This window comes from Chrysoperla carnea, chromosome 1, assembly GCF_905475395.1.
Source record: "Chrysoperla carnea chromosome 1, inChrCarn1.1, whole genome shotgun sequence".
In the NCBI taxonomy this organism is placed as follows: domain Eukaryota; kingdom Metazoa; phylum Arthropoda; class Insecta; order Neuroptera; family Chrysopidae; genus Chrysoperla; species Chrysoperla carnea.
The window spans coordinates 121,966,371-121,989,649 of NC_058337.1; the positions used below are offsets into that span (position 1 = coordinate 121,966,371).

The 23,279-nt window shown below is 28.6% G+C and overlaps 1 protein-coding gene across 1 annotated transcript; it reads left to right on the forward strand.

The window, feature by feature from the left end:
• The first annotated feature begins 1,245 nt into the window (after nt 1–1,245).
• Nucleotides 1,246–22,141, forward strand: LOC123305608 (sodium/potassium/calcium exchanger 3-like). The gene is made up of 7 exons (XM_044887379.1): nt 1,246–1,251; nt 4,669–4,909; nt 14,021–14,191; nt 15,110–15,350; nt 16,038–16,256; nt 20,299–20,610; nt 21,656–22,141. Exons 2-7 carry the CDS (start codon nt 4,682–4,684, stop codon nt 21,970–21,972), a joined length of 1,488 nt encoding a protein of 495 aa, XP_044743314.1. The 5' UTR covers nt 1,246–1,251; nt 4,669–4,681; the 3' UTR covers nt 21,973–22,141.
• The last annotated feature ends 1,138 nt before the right edge of the window (nt 22,142–23,279 follow it).

Sequence of the window (23,279 nt, forward strand, 5' to 3'; positions counted from 1 at the left end):
AAACAAATTTACATTGAATATAGGGACATTTATCAAAAACACATATATTGAATGTCAAATTTTCATATCACAAAATGTTTTACATAAAACACCGTGATTTCACTGAACTTTTTCTCTTTTCGACTTATAAAAAATACTTATCACGTATCACTTTAAATTTTTTCTTACGAATCTACAATGGTTGGGTCTAAGCAGGGGCGGATTTATACGTAGGCAAAGTAGGCCTGTGCCTACGGCGGCAAAAAAAATGGGGCGGCAAAAAATTCGTTTCAATTATTAAAAATTTTTTTGTTTAACAAAAATGTAAAAATTTGAATTTTTTTTCAATTTTAGTCAATTTTGCGTGAAACAATCATTTGAAAAAATCGCCACTCCATTTAAACTATATCTAGTCACTATGTTCGCGAATGTCGAGAACAGACTAGCGAACAGCGTTGAGAGAACAGACTAAATTCTTCGGCTATAATGTGTATTGAAGCATCGATACATTTGCTGTTGAAAAAGTCCGGCGTAAAAATGTACATTGAAATAATAGAAAAATGAATTATTTTTTTCTTTTGTAAACCTTACTTATAATTAAAAAGTTATTTCATTTATTATATTAAATATTTTTCAATTTCCAAAAAAATAAAACATATTTTTGTTTATAAAAAAAGGCGGCACTTTAATGCCTGCCTATGGGCGGCAAATTCGTAAATCCGCTCCTGGGTCTAAGCAATTACCTCAGATGTTGGCACGCTTAAAATCGTCTGAAACTCGGTCTATATAACTTTAACGTCAATAGTTCCGAGGTAAAAATCGAATAGAACTGGTTCAGTTGGTTGTACAACTTTAACAAGACAGGTATATTCATATATCTACCACCTATTAAATTTATCTTTTTACATGCGGATTTAGCTAAACATTTATGAAATACTTAAAATTAATAATTATATTTACGATAACAATTATTATGATATACAACTTTTTTTTCGATTTTTCTTATCTAAAAATTTATATTATAATAACAATACATTCTTAATAATATATTCATTATTAATTTTCATAATTATTATTTCAGTCTTCATGTATAACGTGAAGTTAACATACCTGTATCGATCTATTATCTGTATGTAATTTAATAAAATATTTAAGTGGTAATTTTAAAATTGATTGAAGTTTAAATTACGTTACGTTATAATTAAAAAATAATAATATGATATATTAATTTTTTTAAATATAATTATTTGACAGTTTTTTTTTTATTAAATTGTAAGTTTATTATTAAAATTAAAATAATTTTTTCGTTTTTAATCGAAATTTTAAAAGGCGCGTACAGAGGATTTCGTTTTGTGTAGGGACAAGCTTATGACTCCAAGTTAGTTTCATGATTACATTTTAAGTTCATGTGTAGGTACAATGGGCGGTAATGAAAAGCGCTTCTAATATGTCTAATTTTAAATAAAATTAAAATTTAATAAATAATACTTAAGTGATAATTTTTAAAATTGATTGAAGTTAAAATTACGTTATAACAATTAAAAAATAATAATATGATATATTAATTTTTTGATATGATTATTTGCCAGTTTTTTTACTTGTCCATAAGCCTGACATGAGCTTTTCTGAGGGAGCTTCTTAACCTTCAACTCGAAATTCACACTTTTGACTTTAAACTGCTGTATTTTCTTCCATTAACTTATGCCTAGAGGAAAATCAGAAACCCATTTTGGAGGATGGGCTAAGAGACGCTATATGGTCGATCTTCAACCATCTGATAGCCATAGGAGACAAAATTTTTATGTAATTTTATTTTATTTTTTAATACTCCTATTATAGTTTTTCTATCGAAAAGTGATCATGGCTATTTTTAATTAAATTACTTTTAATAAATTTTTTCCATGAACGTTTCTTTTCATGCAGGCCTACCATTATTTTTGTAATTAAATATTATCTTTTTTCTGATACCAACCAATTTCGATTTGTTAACAGATCGGTGTAGATTTGTTCATATCATAAGAACAGGTAAATTAATATAGGTAACTACACCGATCTGTTAACCAATCGAAATTGGTATCAGAAGAAAGATAATCTAATTACGAAAATAATGGTATAGACTTGCCTTAAAAAATTTCGTTAATGGAAAAAATTTGTTTAAATTAATTTAATTAAAAGTCATTGAACTTCACTTTTCGATAAAAAAAACTATGATAGATATGTTTAAAAATCAATAAACTTTTATAAAAAGCTGATCTCACTGCTGGTGAGCTATTGTTTCATCATTTTTGAGTTACAAACACGAAACCCTAATAAGTAAATTATCGAATTATTTATCTTTGATCCAAATTCTGCCCCGTTGATGTACTGTTTTTGGAATTTTTTTAAAAAAGACATTAAACAAAGACAAAAAAGAAAAATATTATCTTTAGAAATATGAAAATCAGATGCGTTGCTCTTAAAGTGATGCCCGGTAGACTTTTGTGCGATCATTATTTCAGAAGATACAGTTATTTAAAGTCAAAAGTGCCAATTTTGGTTTGACGTTTAATGAATAATTTAAAATTAAAAAACGTAAGTAGGTATATTAAATATGGTCGAAGCGACGGGAAAATAAAGTCGTTCTAACCATAAAAATGCATTGTCGCCCGATTTAGATAAATGCATGCAAAATTTCAGCTCAATTGGAAACTGGGAAGTGGGTCAAACTTAACTTCAGGGCATTAATACATGCATGTATATGTCGCAGCCAACTAGTTTAATTAGCCGATCACTTAACAGCTTAACCTTTTTACTAAATGATTTAAGTACTTGCCTAGTCTAGTCATTGAAATTTAGTTCCACTTTCTGCCCTGGTGCTGAAATCTTTACACTTTAAATATTGCTTCGGCAAGGGAAATATTGTTGTTATTTATCAGTTTGATTAGATTTATGCGAGAAAAATTTTCTATTCAAACCCGGTTTTCGGCAAGTTTTGTATGAGAGGGGTTTCGGCAAGTCAGTCACTTTTTGGTGGTCAGAGATTCCAAAAATGTAGTAAAAAACGTAAATAAACCATGACATCTTTTTTGTAAAATAGCCACTTTATTCAATGAATGGCCTAAACATTAGCCAGCCAGTTCATTAAATGTTGTATTAGACGCTACGGCTGAGTACCATTTAGGTCACTAGTTGAACGGCGTCGTTTGGTAAAAAATCTAGGCTGTTAACTAAACGGCCAATTAAGTAAGCTCTGCGGCATATACGTACAAGTGAAATTTAAATTTAGCTTGTCAGAACAAGCTGATATTGGTTTTTCTGTAAAATAAAATTTTCAATTGGCGTTTACTTTTTAAGATTATAAAAATAAATGGGAAAATTTTTCTGCCCATTTCAACCCCCAGCGCAAAACGGTACAGGATGATAATCAGAACTACCTTTAAAAAAAGTTGAAAGTGCTTGCTTTCGATTGCTAAAAATGGTCAAAGTACGACATTATTTTGATAGGCCCTTCTAGATGAAGTCAGCAAGTGTAGGTATATCGCAAATAAAAATTCCTTCTGAAATTAATTTAATTTATATATAAAAAAAAAATTATTATCACTATTTATCGAATCGAAATAATTTTTTTTTATAGTAATATATGTAAAAAAAATTTGCATATTAAATTAATCACGATATTTTTTTAGGTGTGAAAAATCATAATTAGAATACAATAATTTATTTTTTATTGATTTTATTATTTATCATATATTATTATATCGTTAAGATTTTCATCACAAATGATCGAATTTAACACAATCTGTAAAAAAAATTTATCTGAGATGATTTTATGTATTTAATTCAGTGAAAGAAAATTTATTACGTGAAATTTATTGTTTTTAATATTTAATATGTAAATTTACAAGTGAATACGTTTTTATTTTGTATTTAAAATATTTGATTCGGTAAGAATTTTTATATTTTTAAAGGATTTTCTTGTCATGATTACAATTTATTTAAGTCCCGGTAAAAATATTCCTGTACCAAGAATACGCAGGCTTATTATATTTTCGTCACCCCCTGGATTGTTATTTTGTCAGAAAGTTCGATTGTTTCAATAATTTCTTGTATTTTTATTGTAATTTTTAGTCCCCGACTAAAAAGAGGGGTATTATAAGTTCATTATACTTTGTAATACGTGTCTGTCTGTGTACCTGCGTGTCTGCTTGTGAATTCGTAGCTCCTAAAACTGTTTTTTTACGCCCGACTAAAAAGAGGGGTGTAATAGCTTGAAATAGGGGTGTGTCCGTTTTTCTGTGTGTTCATGTATCCCTGTGTATGTCTGTGGCATCGTAAATCCTAAACGAATGAAATTTTGATTTTTTGAAGTTATTTTGATTATTAGATATGTTTCAAGTTTAAGTTTAGGGTTCCGTACCAGATAACAACCAGAAAAGAGATGATGGTTTTCAAACGGCTGAGTAGATTTTATTGAATTGTAGCCAAGAAAACTTTCAATCGAATGAAAAAGTAGTTAAAAACACAACCTCTCCTATTCTCTCCATGTTAATTATCCGAACTTTAATTAAATTTATCTCGAGTTAGAGACGGTCAATCGGCTTCGATTTTTTATTGTAATTGTATTATAATATCCTTAATATGCATAAAAATTCGACACTATGGTCATAACGAGACAACAACCTTAAATAGAATTAACTTCGTTTATTTCAGACATACAGTTAACATGGAGACCCATATCACTTCGAGTTTGGCCACAGTCTTAAACAATTGTACATTAGAGGATGCTGAAGACATGCCGCCAGATTATTTTACACAAAATCAACGTTTACATGGTGCCATATTATTACACATTTTCGCTGGAATTTATAGTTTTACATTATTAGCAGTGGTTTGTAATGATTTCTTCTTAGCATCGGTGGAATGTATAATAAAGAAATTAAATTTATCCGAGGTGAGTCAATATAAAAATATGTATGTTTTAAGTTTTCTTGAGAATAGTTTTTATTAGGTGCTCTTAAAAGAGCCCAAAAGAATATTTTTGAAAAAAGTTCAACTGTCTAAGTCCGGTAGGTTCCATTTTGTGTACAATCTAAACAAGATTGAACTCCGAAGGCGCAAACTTAAATTTTACTCAATTATACAGACTTTTTTTTTTTAAATATGGAGTTCTACAAATTCATATATAAGTGAAAAAATAATTCACCTAAAAATAGTTGTATTTTTGAATAAAAAAAAAACAAAAACAAGTGAAAACAAACAATTGACTGAATTAATTGTTGAAATACCATGCATAGTCAGTGTTGATTTCTTTATCACATAACACATACATACATGTGACACATACATAACTGATATTCAAGTATGGTACATACTATAAAATTTCCGCTCTAAGTGGCGCCCTCACGGGTAAACAGTGATGCTTACGAAAAAATGTTTCAAGCAAAAGTTTTTTTTTTTTTTTTATAAGGAACATTTTTTGCATTTAAACTTTTGTTCTATATCTAACGGTTTACAAGATGGATCCTACGGACCCAAGACCCAATTGATCTATGATGCTCATTTACGAACTCGACCTCACTTTTTACGTCCTGAGTACGCTGTAAAAATTTCAGCTCGATGTCTTTTTTCATTTTTGAGTTGTCGTGTCTACAGACGGACGGACGGACGGACGGACAACCGGAAATGGACTAATTAGGTGATTCTATGAACACATATAGCAAAAGTTTGTGCGTGGCACCAATATTTTTAAGCGTTACAAACTTGGGACTAAACTTAGTATACCTTGCATATTACATATATGCATGGTATAAAAAAACGATAGTGACGTATTTTCACCTGTTGAGGCAATGAACTAATCTTCATCAAGCTAAATTTTTCTACTTGTTTCTATAGAAAATTACGTTATAATATATTAAAAGCAAGTTTAGAAACAAACCATTTATCATTCTGCATGTTATTTTATCATTTATCCGTACGGTGGCGTTTCTAAAAACGATGTATTGACGTCACTGGCGTTTGAATTTATAGTTTAGAAACACCATTTACAATTGTAAAAAAATTAAAATGAAAAAAAAATAAAATTTTTTTTAAAATTTTGTAATATTTCTTAGTAACTTTCGAAAAAAAATATAATTAAAAAACATGCAATTTCTCTATTGTGCAGTTCTACTTCCGATTTATTCAGTTCTGACTTATTAAAAACACTCTACCTGTAATTGTGTACAGAACTTGCTGTTATTTTCATTGTAAATAATAGAAAAAGATTACTTTTAATAGTTTTAATACTGTAATAGTAGGTACTATGTTTTTCTATATGTGAAAACTAGAAAATGTCATGTCACCTCATCAAGCAGAGTTTTGTTTTTGAAAAAAGGGAAAATGTATGTTATTGCACGCAGTATTTGTAATCTTGTAAAAATGTTATATTTTCTTAGAAAAGCGTTTTTATGTAAAAGAGTAAAAACTTAAAACAGCATTGCCTAAGGAATTTTATGTAAAAAGTAAAATTTTCCTAAAATAGTATTATCTAGGAGAGAAAAACTGGAAATGCCCAAAAGCAACTTTTTTAACATGTAAATGAAAAGGTTTTTATTGACCTTAAATGTAGAAAATATTCATATACGTCATAAAATCGAATGTTAATTTTGCACTCATAATCAAGATCTCATAAGCACGTGTATTAAATTTAATATTTTTGAAAAAAAAAACTATTTGATTGATTATAGGGTAAGCAGGTATTCAATTCTAAGTATTTATGCGAAAATTCAAATCACTTTATAATCAATCCTAAGCTCGTGCATTTATCTATTTGAAAATTTATAAATATTATCTATTTGAAAATAGATAAGATATGCTTGAAGAAAATGATAAGTAATGATTTATAATATATCTATTTTTATTAATTGTAATAAGTTTTTCCGGTACAAAGTTGAAACTTATACGAATTATTATTACAACCTGCGTAGGTATATTTAAAGTATACGTTTAGTTAGAAAGCTTCTAATAGTTAGATATTAAGCATAGAAATAGTTAGATAGAAATTGATCAAACTAATGGATCGATTTTGCCAAAAAAATTAGTCTTAACGATGTAGAAGCATGGCAACAATAATTGATTTAAAGGCTCAAAATTTTTTTAGGTTGATTTTTACTCAAAGAATATATTATTAAAATTTCAGCTTAAGGTATCCATGCAAATTTCTAACAAAAATATCATTGAAAATCGATATAAAATCCATTGATTGCTCTTATGGAGAAATCTCAAAAAACGACATACTTTGAAAGTTTTTGATAATTTTCACTTGGAAAGAATGAAAACAAATTTAAAAAAAAAAAAACTTTTTTAATAGAAAGTAAACGAATTAGCAATGACATAGAAAAGAAAAAAACCAAGTGTCTCCATCCTTATAGGGGATATACGAGCAGGGTGTAGATTTAGGGTTGAAATTATTTTTATCTTATTTTCAACTTTGATGATGAATTTTAGTAAATCTTTATGAATGTAGAATCAAAGCTTGGCATGGGGAGGTTGTGCATACTTAGCTAACAAAATATATGGATTTACGTCCAAGGGGGAAGGTTGGTTGCCCTGACATACACCCCTTGCTACTCCCATGATGCTAGAAGTTTATGAATTGCATTTCTATTTACGAAAACAGATAAAATAAAAGTAAAATTGTATTAGAAATGAAACTATAATTTCAAAAATTAAATTATATTTTTTGATTTCAATGAAACATCTTGATTTTGTACATTTCAATATGGAAAATTTTTTATAGAAATAATTTAATAAATATCATTAATAATAAGAAAAAAAAGTTGTTTTTCGCAAATTCATTGATTTCCTAATCTGGTCTAAAATTAAATTATAATTCAAGTTCTTTAATCTAATCATAATTTGTTATTATTGGCAAAATCATTAAATTTTACTAAAAAAAAAATTCAAGTTACAAAGCACTTGTCTTGAGATTTGTATAAAAGTATAATATAATGGCAAGTGTGTACCCAAAGTTGGAATGTTGTTGATTAAGCTTTGCACTACAAATAAAAATTTTATATACATATTAAAAACCAGATTTTTTCATACACTTTTCTAGGGATAAAAATTGCGTTTTTTCTTTTACGAATTGTTTATTTGTAAACGGAAGGGTTTAGAGAGAAATTTCAAAGAACATTTTTTGTTAACTTTAACACCAATTATATGATAAAATGTTTTCCGAAGCAATTCGGTCAATATTATTTATTTGTTTAAAAAACATTAGTTTAAACAATATCCTACGGGGTTACCCACCGGCAACCTGCAACTTTTACGTTCAGGAGCATTTTTTAAACTGGATCCTGCAAACATTTTTTATCTGAATTTTACCGGGTCTAATTTAGGTAAATCACTATTCGGATCATATTATATAGTTTGCACGAAAACAAGAAGTTATGTATTGTTTTCTCTTGTAGCTCTTCATTTTTAAAAGCCTTAAACTGATAGCTGACACATCCGTTAACACACCCGTTACTGTCCGAATGGTGTAAAATTCAAACAGTGCTTGATATTGGGATACCCTTTATAATAAAATAATTCAAACTCATTTAAAATTATGAAATTACAAGAAATAAATAAAAAAAACCCCGATTATTAAATAAAATTGTGATAACTAACATAAAAATTGCAAAAATCTAATTTCTTGGGAAATTATATCCTCTTTTACAATCAAATACTATAGGTATCTACCCGCAAAGGTATTTTATTAAAACTTTAAAACTTTTAATAATCGTGTAATTATGTTAATTGTAAGTAAAATATCGTGAACAATTACAAAAATACAAGTTATTAAATAATTCCATTCTTTATTGCAATGAAATAATTAAAAAAAATATATGTCAAGCTTCTTGATAGTCGCAATTTGGAAATATTTGGTTCAATTTAATCCAAAAATACTTTATTTATTAAAATCAGTTAACAAAATATGTTTTGTAGTTTTTTACGAAAATTTTCATTCTCGAATTTCATGTCTATTGGCTGAATATTATTGAGCACGTCGATGAGCGTTTTTTTCTTATAAACAAGCGTCATATGACGATATTATATTGTTTTAATGTGATCTTTATCTAGTGATCTGTTAGGTATCAATAAAGCTTTATTCTTAATCTATTAAGATATGTTAAACCAATAAATTCTTTTGATATTCTTTATCGTGTTTAAAATAGCATCAAATTAAGATTTATATTTATAAAATAAGAAAAAAACAAGTAAAAACCAACAATTGACTGAGTTAATTGTTAAAATACCATGTTTAGACAGTATTGATGACTCAATCGTTTGTTTTTTGACGTCACGTAAGTAAAGAAAAAGTCACTCTTAGATAGTCAGACATTCATAACTGATATTCCCATCTAATACATACTATAAAATTTGCGCCCTCGTGGGTAAGCAGTGATGTATACAAAAAAAAAGTTATTTATCTTTTTATAAGAAACATTTTTTACATTTAAATTTTTATTCTCAAAAAAAAATCTCTAACGGTTTACAATATTGGTCCTACGGACCCAAGACCCAATTGACGTATGTTGCTCATTGACGAACACGATCTCACTTTTTATGTCCTAAGCACGCTATAAAAATTTCAGCTTGATATCTTTTTTCGTTTTTTAGCTATCATGTTGACAGACAGACGGGCAGACAGACGTACAGACAACCGAAAATGTACAGAAACACGAATGAAAATGGAAAATTTTGTTGGTAGCATCAATATTTTTAAGCGTTACAAACTTGCGACTAAACTTAATATACTATGTATATTTCATATATACATGGTATAAAAAAATACCTACATTCGAAGAGGAAAAATTATAGAGTTCGATAATAGGGATGTTCCGACTTGTCGGCGAATCGAATCGATATATATGCCACTGTACAAAACAAAAAATTTGGCTGACGTAATTGATTGATGTTATTTTCATTAAAGTTTTCGAACAATGCTTGGTATTTCCCTATTGTTTTCATTGCAATTTGGTTATTCCGTTTCTGATAAGTAAATAGATAAAATTCAATTAATAAACGTGAAATAATACAAAATTTTTTTTAGATAAACAAATAAATTTAAAAATTAAAAAAACCCGACTACGTTAAATAAAATCTGAAAAGAAAGAAACAAGCCCAGTATTTTACATAGCGACTTTAACAATCGGGACCCATTAACATCTAGATCGACGCAAATCTTCCCAATAATGGGTCCTGACTATTTAAATCGTTATGCAAACTACTAAACTTGTTTTTTCTATTCAGTTTTTATTTAACGTAATCGGGCTTCTTGATTTTTCAAATTTCTTATTTTTTTTTACACTTTTTTGTTAGGATTTTTAAATACCTTTTCAATGATACCGCATTTATCATTCCGAATTAAAAAACAAATAACATCGCTTTTCAGACGAATATAATCATACCATAATTAACTGTCTAAATCCATCGAACCGTTTGGAAGATATACGAGGTAATAAAGAAATTTACAAACATACTTACAAACAAGATACGCGCGAAAAGTATAATCCTTCTTTGGCAGTCGGGTAAAAATTTATGATAATAAATTGAAGTAGATATTTTATTATCTGAATATTGTGTGGGAATTTAAATTGACTTAATAAAATTAATCAATGAAATTCAATTGATGTTACTAACTACATGCAAATATTTAAAAAAAAATCTCTTTAAGTATATCTATTGTGATAACAATTGTTGTTGTTTTTTAATTTTAACTAAATTAAGAAATTTTGATTAGAAAACATAAATAGTCTTAGAAATGCGTCATATTATTAAAGTGTTTGCATATGTAAAAAATTTTAGTCATATTTTCGTTTGATAATTGTTTTAAAATTAAATTAAGTGTATTTAATTTGTTAAAAGCTAAAATGAAATTTTTCAATCGATTGCAAAGCAACATATTTATAATTAAAGTGCATATTTATAAAACCGATAAAGTATAAAAAAAGATATAGTTTCATGTATAGCTTAGGAACCGTTCTTACGAATGCTTTAAAAAATTAATATTTTGTTGAAAAGATTAAAAAAAGTTTAAATAATAAATTTGCAATTTTATGTGGGTGTGTATTGAGTATATTTATACGCACTACGTCTAAGTATTATGTACAGTTGCATGACTGTTGTTAAAAATGGTGTATGTATATTTGAGAGCATGTTTTTAGGAACTTCAGACTATAATGCCTTAACTATCTATGAGCATCATTTTATGTGATGATTTCTGTAAAAATGTTGAACGAGATATACAATTCTTAGCCATCTGTTCTGATACACTCAACGAATCAAAATTATACAACTACAAAAAACCTTCAAAAAAATTTTAATCTGTACATGTGTTTTATCTGTGTAAAACAATCCCTATCCCTATTTCGAGTGTTATGGAAGGGGGATAAGTTAGAGCAAAAGGGGTGGAGACTATAACGCGGTGGTCTTTACTTTTAAGCCCAGCCAAGCGGGTGGGTAAAAAGCTAGTGTTAATAAAATAAAAATCTTTTTTTTTGACTGAACAAGTTTTTTGTCAAATCAAATCTGACCTTCGGTCTCGGAATTTGATTTTTCGATAACAAATCAAAGGGCAATTTTGAATACTTAAACTTAATTTTTAAATTTTTTTTAACAAGTGAAAACAAACAATTGACTGATTTTATTGTTGAAATACCATGTATAGACAGTATTGATGACGCAATCGTTTGTTTTTGAGATCATGTAAATAAAAAAAGATATCCACTTTTAAATAGCCGCACACAGGTAATTGAGATTCCCATATTAATACATACTATAAAATTTGCACTTAATTAGCGCCCTCATGGATAAACAGTGATGTTTACATAAAAATGTTTCATCAAAAGTTGTTTATTTTTTTATGAGGAACATTTTTTACATTTAAACTTTTGTTCTATAACTAACGGTTTACAAGATGGGTCCTACTGACTCAAGATCCAAATGACATATATTGCTCATTTACGAACTCAACCTCACTTTTTACGTCCTGAGTACACTATAAAAATTTCATCTTGATATCTCTTTTCGTTTTTGAGTTATCGTGTTGACAGACAGACGGACAGACGGACTGACAACCGGAAATTTACTAATTAGGTGATTCTATGAACACCTATACCAAATTTTTTTACAAACTTGGGACTAAACTTAATATACTATGTATATTTCATATATACATGGTATAAAAACTTAAAAAATTGTAGGAATTTTGACAATTTTAGTATGGAATAAGTTATTCGAGTATTGATCGCTCTTGTCTACATAAATGGAAACTAATTTTTCACATTTTGGTCAGTATATTATGCGATTTCAACAATTTGTTTACCAATTTTTCTCTTAGAATGGAGTGATAAATTTGTTTTTAGGATAAAGCTTATCTTTTAATCACCCCCCAAAAAAAAAGTCTAAATCGTAGATATCCTAATTTGACCATTCCTGTTTTTTCTAGTGGGATACTTGAAAGGAAAGCTGTTTACAATCAGACCTATAACAATCCTTCGTCAGGATTAACATTTGAAAATAAATTTTCGAAAAGGAAATAAAATTTCGATGAAGGAAAGTAGCAGTTTTTTTTTTAAAAGAAAATGGTCTCAGTTAATTATCATATTTGATACAAAATCAATGAACATTTTGTCAGTTTTCGTTCTGTATTGGTTGAAGCTCCAATGTTTCGCCTGCCTTGTCAGCAAATACATGCCTTGTTTCAGATTATTTTATTCAGCACCATTTTTAAGAAAGTTAGTACCTTTTCCAAATATAAAAAGAACTATAAAAATGACAAAATATAAATATTGACTTTTTTTACGCAGCAATAAAAAAATAAATTGATATATAAATATATTTCGATATAAAAAAAACCTCTCCTAAAAATTTATGTCATGAACAAATTACTACCGTTTTTCAGTAGATATCGAATTTCAAATACTTAACACTTTAATGTAATACAATATTGAAGTTATTTTTAAGCGTGTAAAGTTACACTATACAGGGCTCGTAGGTATGAATTTACTGAACATTCAGATTTCTTAGAGTGACTATTTCTAAAAGTCTTGAAATATGATTTTTTTGAGACTTCTCTAGTAAATATTCTAGGATATTCTTAGGAATGTTGTTATATGCAAAAAAAACGCTTATTTAAGACGAAAGTAAGAATGCAGTTTTTCGATATATGAAGTATTTTTCAAAATAGCGAAAATTGAAAATTTTATTTAATTATTCAGCTTTCGATATTTGACAAACCAAGGCAGGTATCGAAAAATTTTATTCTTATTTTTCGTTTACATTCATGAAGTTATAACAAAATTCATCATTAAAGTTGAAAATAAGATAAAAATAATTTCAACCCTAAATCTATCCTACTCTTACATCCCTTATATGGACGGAGATACTTGGTTTTTTTTCTTTTCTATATCATTGCTTATATGTTTACTTTCTATTAAAAAGTTTTTTTTTTTAATTTGTTTTCATTCATTCCAATTGAAAATTATCAAAAACTTTCAAAATATGTCGTATTTTGTGATTCCTCCATAAGAGCCAATGTATTTTATATCGATTTTCAATGACTTTTTTCTTAAAAATTTGTATGGATACCTATACCTATGCCTGATACCTATGGATAGTAAATTTGACGATAAGTTTAGATAGAATAATCAAATCTTTTAAACGATAAAATTTTTGTTTATAAACTTCTAAAATACATTTCGTAATCGATTTGGTTTTGGGATTCAATTTTTGTTACTTTAGGATAAAAATATTTTATCCTCGCTCGAAAGGATGTTTTATTTTCTTTTCAGAACCCATAAAACTACGAAAAAAAAAATCTTTATCATTATTGATAAAATTAATAATTAAGAACAACTTTGAATTTTTATAAAATAGGTACTCGAAATGGGATAAGTACTGCGACATTTTCTGATTAATGATATCAATAAATATCCGGATTAAATTCGTAGTTGATAATTTTATTCCCATGTTGATAAGAGAATAATTTTGCTAATATAAATTAAAAGATATAATTGGCGTGTGTTAATTTCAGGATATTGGAGCAGCCACATTTATGTCTGTAGCGACATCAGCACCAGAATTTTTTGTAAATTTTATCGGTGTATTTATATCGAAATCTGATGTTGGTATTGGAACAATTGTTGGTTCCTCTGCGTTTAATTTATTAGGTGTTGGTGCGTTAGGAGGTTTAACGGCTATTAAGGTTTGTAATATTATTTCCACCATTTTTGTCACTTAAAAAGATACAACAGTTTTAAATTGGAAGTCTAACCAACTCTAAGACTTTATATTTTCCCGTAGTTTACTTTGTAACTTTCCGCAGTTTTTAGTAATCTTTTCGTATCTTACAAAATTAATTTCTACATCCATGCCTGCTTTAAAAATAATTATCCTGTTTGTTCGTCTATCTTTCCGTATATCACAGTTTATATCCTCCGAATCTACTGGAAGAAAAAAAGGTTAAATTTGCTATAATATGCACAGTTTTGTGATCCAATCACAGACGTAAATTATCGATTCTGATTTGTAGGATTAATTTTATTATAATTTTACAATATAATTTGTCTTTTACAAATGAAAATAGTCGGACGGAACATCTATTTCCACGGTTTGGATTGTCACTTCAGAAGCGACTTACATACCACGTTGAAAACGACCCATCACTGAATTTAAGCAATATTGAATACAGTCAAGTACTTGCATGACAGACCTATTGAGAACATTTTGTGTTGTTGCCTTTTTATTATTTATAATAGTTTTTTATACCCATTATGTAAATTTTATATATAAAAATATAGCTTCCGTATGTTTAATGGTCGCAAAAATTACAAGTTTATGCATTTATACAGGAGAATGCTTAGTTCTCACGGGAACAAATATTTAAAAATAATTAGAAAAAGGGATGAAAGCCATATAACTGTCGAATGTGTTTCTAGACTATTTTTATTTTCTTCCCTAGTAATTCATATTAGAAATTTTAATAATTAATCCAAAATTAAATTTAAAATTCAAACAAACACAGTTATTCCAAAGTTTTATGTGTTTCATTCTGCAGACAGTCCCTATGATTACCTATCATTTTTTTAATTGTAAACTTATTGTGCAAATTTTTAAATTTCAGCCAATATCGATAGAGCGTTGGCCAGTTACACGAGACTGTGTAATATACGCCATATGCGTCAGTGCTTTGGTCGCGGTAATATGGGATTATAAAATCTATTGGTATGAAGCAATGATATTAGTTATCATGTACATAGCATATTTTATATTCATGTTTTCGAATAAATGTATTCTTAAACGACTTAAACCACTTTTACGGAAATTTTCATCAAAACCAGCCGAGAATGAAACTTCTTCTCAAGGTAAGCCAAAGTATATGGTGCAATGCTTCTTGAAAAGGAGTTACACGTATCAAACTTTTATTTATAATATAAAAAAAAAAATAGGAAACATCCGACATAAATCCAGGTCAGATCGGTTCTTTTGTGGCATGTTAGCTTCGAAAAGGATAAACCGATTTTGATTTTTTTTTGAAAGATAATTTGATTGACAGTGTTCTTAGCTATGATTTAAGAAAATCTGCTCATCCGCTAGAAGATTGTCATCTTTTTCTATTTGTTTTCCGGTACAGAACCCTAAACTTGTACTTAAAGCAAAGCTAAGAACACTTTGAATCATATTGCCTACCAAAAGAAAAAAAATTAAATTGGTTCCCCCATTTAGGAGCTACGATGTCACAGACAGACATGCAGATACACAGACTCGTTAAACTTATAACACCCTCCTTTTACTCGGGGATTAAAAATTAGTATTTATTACTGTTTTAAACAGACATCCTTGTATAATTCCTTACCGGTCCGGTCCTTACATCGAAAAATGGGACGGAATAGCTTAGAAATTTTTCTCGTCCCATTTTTCTGGCAATATTTGTCGTTAAATTTTTATCAAATAACGTTGGAAAAGCTGAATAGACTTATGGCTTTTCGAGAAAAACAAAAGCTTAAAAAAATAACAACTGTTTAATTAAACTGATTATTTAATGAATTTAGTTTCAGTGGTAAAAATCATCGATCCAAAAAAGGAATTTTTACGTACTATTTCAACATTATCGTTTAACTCAAATAAAGGTGTACCACCAAAAATTGAATTTAATTTTATGGATTATGGATTATTTCGATATTATGATCATGATGCCGATGAATCGTTGGGTTCTACATCAACTGTTCGAAAATTATCATATTTAACTGATGACTCGTTGTTACCTGAAGGTATGTGAATTTCTTATATAAATTATCTACAAGCAGTTATCCAACCACGTCGCTGGGCAAATTCAACTTTAAAATCAAAGACTACCTCTTTATAGCCTTCGTACTTCACTTAGGTTAGGTTAGGTTAAGTCAGGTTAGGTTAGGGTAGGTTAGGTTAGGTTTGAGTTGCTGTTCTGGAGTTGGAGACACTTAGACTCTAAATAGAATTAATCCATCTCTGGCCACTACTCCATGAACTATTTTGAGCATTACAAGAAAAGCAAGAGTGCTTTCACGTCAACGTATTTAAGGTCGCAAAGGTCGTTAAAGAAAGGCTGGCTTAAGTGAGTCCGTCTCGAACTGGGCTGAGATAGACAAGGTGAGATATTGTTTCCTCCTCGTCCCCACTGTGACAGTTCCTGCATTAATCCTGATATACTATCAGGACCAGACTTTTAACCATCGTCAGTAGCTAAATTTATTCATATAACACATTACAAACATTCCTTACATATTTATTATTAACTTTGTAAAGAATGCTTGTAATGTATTATATGATTAAATTAAGCTACTGACGATGATTGCTTTGAAATCGTCTGTTATATTTAATGTAATCGTCTTGTTTTTGAATTATATTTTCCTCAATAGAATTTCTTAATATATAATTTTTTTTTATTTCGACTATATTTCGACTTAATTAATATACGATCTTTATTTCAAGATCGTCTCAACCCTAAGTCAACAAAATTCATTCTTACACTATAAGGCTACTTAAAATGCGAGAGCCGGGACATTTCTAGTGCCTACTGACGTGGAATTCTTAAATCCGTCACTGTTGTGTGTTATTAAATTTACGAATTTCAATTTTTACAGACATGTCATAGTAAAAATAATATTTATTTATAACTTATTACACGGATATGTTAGTTATTGTTTTAAATGCATGGCTTAAAATAAAAGGCTTAAGTAAATAATTATTATATGGCTCCCTAACAAATTGTAGTAAAAAGATTTAATGTACGCGATGATTTATAAACAATTTATTTAAGTGTTCAAATATACAGTGTGTTCCAGAAGTCCTTAGCCAACCTTTAGGGGTCATCCATAAATTACGCCACCCCTTAAGGAGAGGGGGTGAGGTCAACGAAATGTGACATGGAATGACAAAGGACGCGGTGACGTCACATGTCAAAATCTAAAATAATTTCAATAAACTATTTTATCAAGAAATTAAAAAAAAACTTTTTTTCAATTTCTATTTTAATTGATTTTTATTACCGATAGTCTTCACTGTAGTGCTTAAAATTAAAAAATCGGTTTTCTTTTAATCGATTTTGCAACACTATCAGAAATACTACTACTACCAGGAATGGGTACATATTTTTTGTGGAGATCAAAGCCTGTGAACCATTGTAAGAAATCATTTCGAGTATAACTTAAGATATTCTGTATAAGCAAATAGTAACAGTCAATAAATAAAAAAATTGAAAATTTACTTCAAATTGTTTGAGTTTTTCATTATAATCTTTTATGTAAATAAATTTTCGTAACATGAAATATGTGAATATTTATGTTTATTGTTTATTGACCACGTGGAAATTTTATTTTGACAAAAAAAAAAAATAGATTAACTTTGACCTTCAAAAAATTAGAGTAATTTTAATAATTACTTCTGTCAATCCCTTTAATTCTTTAAAAATTATTATTGATATACAAATTTCGTCTTGTTTATGTGATGCTATATAACAAGCGCGTGTCCAGAAAGATTTTAAATGGGCGGAGAGAAGCAAACATTTAGGTATTTTTTTAGTACCTACTTAATATCTAGGCTTTATTGATTATGTCTTAAAAACATAATCCAGGGCAATAAGGAACTTAGTAAGACCTTCCCGAGTTTTTATTGCAAGAATTGTTTAATGGAGTATTAAAGAGTGCTATTACCTAAATTAGAGAGAGGAGAGTGAAGACAGAAGTGAAAAAGCACCCCTTTAGGTTTTTTCCGAATATCTTGTTAACAAAGCAAAATTTCGATAAATTTTATACTTTTTGTAGAGAATCAAATTTCCTGTGGGATTAGTATTAGTTTTAAAATAAAAACAAAAAATAAAAAATGTTTTCATGCCAAAACAGTTAAACAAACAGGAAAAAAAGTCAAAATTTTGGTTTTTTAAGTTTTTTTTTTGCTATTTTTGTCTGTATTTTTTTTGGTCGGAGATAGGAATTGATATTTTTTCAGAGAAAAGAAAGTAGATTAAATTTCCTTTACAAAAAAAGTTTTGGCATGATAAAATTTAATTTTTGAAAAATACTAATCCGATGTTTAATGTTCCATTGAACGAAACAAACAGAGATATCGTTCTGAAACTTTTATAGCGTGCTCAGGCGTATAAAGTAAGGTTGTGTTCGTAAATGTGCAACATAGATCAATTAGATCTTTGATTCGTAGGTCCCATCTTGTAAACCGTTACAGATAGAACAAAATTTTAAATGTAAAAAATGTTACGGCTGTAAAAAGAACACCAATTTATAGGGAGAAAGTAAGGCCCTTTAAACACTATAATAAAAGAGACGTAGGTATTTAGGACAAACTTAGATTTTTTTTCCATTTACAAATACTCTTGAAATGACCCTGGTAGAGCCCAGAAACGCTAACAAAGTTACGCGCCTTCAAATATTGTAAACTTTTAATGATAAAGTTCGAATTTTTTTAAAAAGTAACTTATAATATTTGGAAAAATGTTTGTTAAATGACAATTTGCGCAAGATAATTTTTTATTTATTATGGATTTAAAGTTGTAAATTATAATAATTTTACAATAATCCTTTTATTTGAATGGAATTCCGTTTACAATCATAATTTATATACTAAGAAAAACCAATATTTAAAAACAAAAAAACATTTTTTTTTATTTGAAAATTCGAGATTATTTTTAATGCATTTAAAGCTGTAAATTATAGTAGTTTTAAAATAATCCTTTTATTTGAGTGTGAGTTCCGGCTACGCACAGTTAAAATTTGACAGAGAACGTAATAAAAAGGACATTTTTAATCTTTTTATTTATAATAGGTATGTCTAGATTATCATTAATTATAAAATTTTATGCAAAAATAATATAATAATTACATATGTTACTGATTATATATAATTTGTACTTAACGATTTACAACTATTTAAATACAGCTTTAATCATTAAATGAAAAGTTTATTTGTAATACTTGGAATTCCAAATACCTGAATAGTTATGACTAATCTGTTAAATAAACGATTTAATTTAAATTTCAAGCAATAGCTTTCTTAATTATAAAATTGAAAAACTTTTCTTGTTGGAACCTTCTCCAAGCTATAGCCTTAGAGAAACCTTCTTTTCTCAAACATGCAGGCGTGATCCCATTTATTGTGCCCTTGGTTGGCAATATTTACTATTTTGTGGGTTTAAGGCATAAAATTTATATTGAAACTGATGTAAATATTAAGAGTGTTTCAAACAAGTATCCAAAAAACTTTATCATTATTTTAGCTCAAGGTAGTACGAGCACCAAGGGAATCTTAGATTTAGGGTTGAAATTATTTGTAACCTTATTTCCAACTTTGATGATGAATTTTGTTACAACTTCATGAATGTAGACGAAAAATGTGCCTGGGTTTTCAAAATATCGAAAGCGAATAACTAAACAAAATTTTCAATTTTTGATATTTTGAAAATTATTCCAGATATCGAAAAATTTTATTCATACTTTTCGTCTTACTGCCGTGCTCATACATCCTTAATTAGTCGGGCACAACCGGTTTTTTCCGGCCATACGCTGATCTTATGCTGATACTTTTTGTGGGCTTTACGGTGTTCACTTTTATATTTCGAGATTGGTTGTTTCCTTATTTCAACTTTTTTGTCACCCGAACCTCATGCCTATTTCTTTCCGATATTAAGGTTCTATAATGGGCTACGGTATCCACAAAATTTGGTATCTGTACATTTCGGAGAAATGCCCTGATTGCCACCATGTGTAAGTTATGTTCAATTAAAATTATTAACACTAAATGCGTATGTTTTTTAATTTCTAGAAGAATATATTGGGATATGTAAGCCACCATCAAAAGGTGGTCCATGGTTACTTGTATGGTGGATTTACACATGGCCGATAAGGTTGGTTTTAACGTGTACATTACCTGATTGTCGGAAGTATCCAAAAGTATTTCCATTAACATTTTTAATGTGTATTTTCTGGATTGGTGTTAATTCGTATATTGTCACTTGGATGATGTCAATTATTGGGACCACATTTGAAATTCCAAGTGTAATTATGGGATTAACGTTTTTGGCAGCTGGTGGATGTTTACCTGAAGCGATTTCGATTATTATTATGAGTCGAAAAGGTAAATATTTTAACTATTTATATGACTTTTGAAGATAAGATACCATTCATAAATGCGTTATATATAATCTAAGGAAGTTTTTAAAATATAAAACCATAGTAAAAACCATATAAGTTTTTATACTCTGTATATATGAAATATATATCAAGCTTCATTTATTTTAGTCCCAAGTTTGTAACGCGAAAAGTGATATCAAGCTGAAATTTTTATAGCGTGTTAAGGGCACAAAAAGTGAGGCTGAGTTCGTAAATGAGCAACATAGGTCAATTGGGTCTTCGATCCGTAGGATCCATCTTGTAAACTGTTATATAGAACAAAAACTAAAGTCTAAAAGTAAAAAATGTTCCTTATAAAAAAATAATCAACTTTTGTTTGAAACATTTTTGACCCATCTTTCCATTTTCTCCAAAACTATAAAAGATAGGCAGTTGAAAATTTGCAGATAACCAAAACAAATTATGGCCCGAAGGCCGCCATAAATATGTTGGTTTTTTAAACTTTAAAAACTTATATCTATTTAAAAAAATACCAGCCATGACTTTCAACACTTTCCATACAGAGTGTTTCAATAATTAACTCAGATAATTGTTTGTTTTCATTTTTCTCTAAGCTAAGGGAAGTATGATCTTTTGAATTTCGAGTTTGAATAGTAGTTATCTGTCACCCTCTTCAGTGCTTAGTAGCGGATCCAGGTTTTCGTTTCGGTGAGGGAGGTTATTTTACCATCTTCCTCTTTTTTTTAGATTTTCGAAACTTTTAACCATTTATTTTAAGTTAAATTATATAAAATGACATGTTAATTCCTCCTAGAGCCTACAGTGGCCAAGCGGTGATAGACTTTGTCCGTTTGTCTACTTAGACTTAGGTTGCGGGTACGAATCCAGGCAGTGGCAGTGTTGATAGTGCTATACTACCTTAATTGATACTTGATAGTGCTATACTACCTTAAATAAATTAAATAATTTAAATACATTTAATTAATTTAATTCCATGATATTTTTAATTAATAATAAATAATACCCGTATTTTATTTGATTGACTACAGGTTTCGGTGGTATGGGTGTATCAAATGCGCTCGGTGCAAATACAATGGACATACTAATGTGTTTAGGTTTAATATGGTTTATAAAAGCGTTACAAAATGAAATGAACGGTTTGGAATATTTCCCAATAAAATCAGGTGGTATACGTTATACAATTATATGTATATTAATTGGTATATTTATATTATATACAACATTTTTAACAAATGATTTTAAATTATGTAAACGTGTTGGTATTATATTAATTCTAGCATATTTATTATTTATAACATCCGCAATTATATCAATGACATATTTTGCTAGTATTGGTGAATGTTAATGCAAATGAAAAGGAAATATTCTCAAAAAAAAAAAAAAAAAACCGTTGCCTTTAATCGTATTTAATGAATAATTTATTTAGTTTCTTATATTTATAAATATTTGACCCTGCACTTGTTAGGTACGTATAGCTGACATGCGTATATCTTCTGCGCCTTCTATTTTAAAAACAGTTCAACGTACAAAAAAAAGTTTCAGGAAAAATTTGTAGAAAATTTTATCCTCAACAACTTTTATAGTAAATGTTAATACGATTGAAGAAAAAGGAAACGAAATATTGTCAAAAAACTGATTTTTGCGACCTTTGACCTTGAATATCTAAGGACGCTCATACGTGACCATATTTGACTTTTGAGACAGGATTTGTACTATCAAATAAAGGTTTGTACAAATATTCAGCTTAGTCCGTTAGATTTCGAGGTTGACCTCTTTTTTTGACTAATATGATCGGGGTAAATATCATTTATATATCAACGCAAACGGTGATTGTGTACACAAAATACAAAAGTCATGTATATGGAAAATGTGGAAACATTACACAAATACCAACTAAGCTATCACAGCAGTGTTAGCAACGGTACTAAGAGCGTTAAACCGGATATCAAAAAGACCTGTGTTTCTATTTATTTAAATGTTATTATGAAATGAGTAAGACTTTAGTCTAAAAAACGGGAAATGATGTTGAAGTGATAAGTTAGTATACAGGGTGCAAAAAGTATGGAAACCCTTGAACATCTTCGAGTCAGCGGGAAAAAAGGATTGTCAGGATTGTCCATTTTGTCTTAGAGTTTCCATTGAAATAATCTTTGACCTTGGAATGACATTAAAGGTCATGGTCAAAGTCAAATTCGGAGGTAAACTATTCTGCTCTTTCCAAATACGTACTAAAAAATAGAGGTTCCTATTTGAAAAATTGATTTTTGGTTTGCTGTGGGTTTGAGATTATGTTCAAGGTCAAATACAAGGTTATGGGATATGGTATGTGACCTGCTGACTCTGCGAGATTTCGAGAAGTTTCCACACTTTTGGAACATCATGTATATATTAAACTTAGAGACAAAACCCTTAGATGAAGAAATGTCATAAAGTATTATATGTTAGTGTACGCCGTAGACTTTTAGAGTAATGAGAAAGTATTAATCTTTTACTATTATGGGTTTTGATGAGACTTACAAAACATCGAATTTAATTTAAAAAAAATTGTTGTAAGCAAATGATATTTATTAATATATTTTTTAATTAAGAAATAAAGAAAGAGTCTCTTAAAGATCTTGTTGAAATTTTTGTAAGTTGTTTGTCAATATTGGG

What these genes read in the sequence shown, in the direction of transcription:
- LOC123305608 (XM_044887379.1), top strand. Translation starts at nt 4,682, where the DNA reads ATGGAGACCCATATCACTTCGAGTTTGGCCACAGTCTTAAACAATTGT. An exon ending in AGAAATTAAATTTATCCGAG is followed by an intron (nt 4,910 to 14,020) that starts GTGAGTCAATAT and finishes TGTTAATTTCAG; the next exon opens with GATATTGGAGCAGCCACATT. An exon ending in TGACTCGTTGTTACCTGAAG is followed by an intron (nt 16,257 to 20,298) that starts GTATGTGAATTT and finishes TTTAATTTCTAG; the next exon opens with AAGAATATATTGGGATATGT.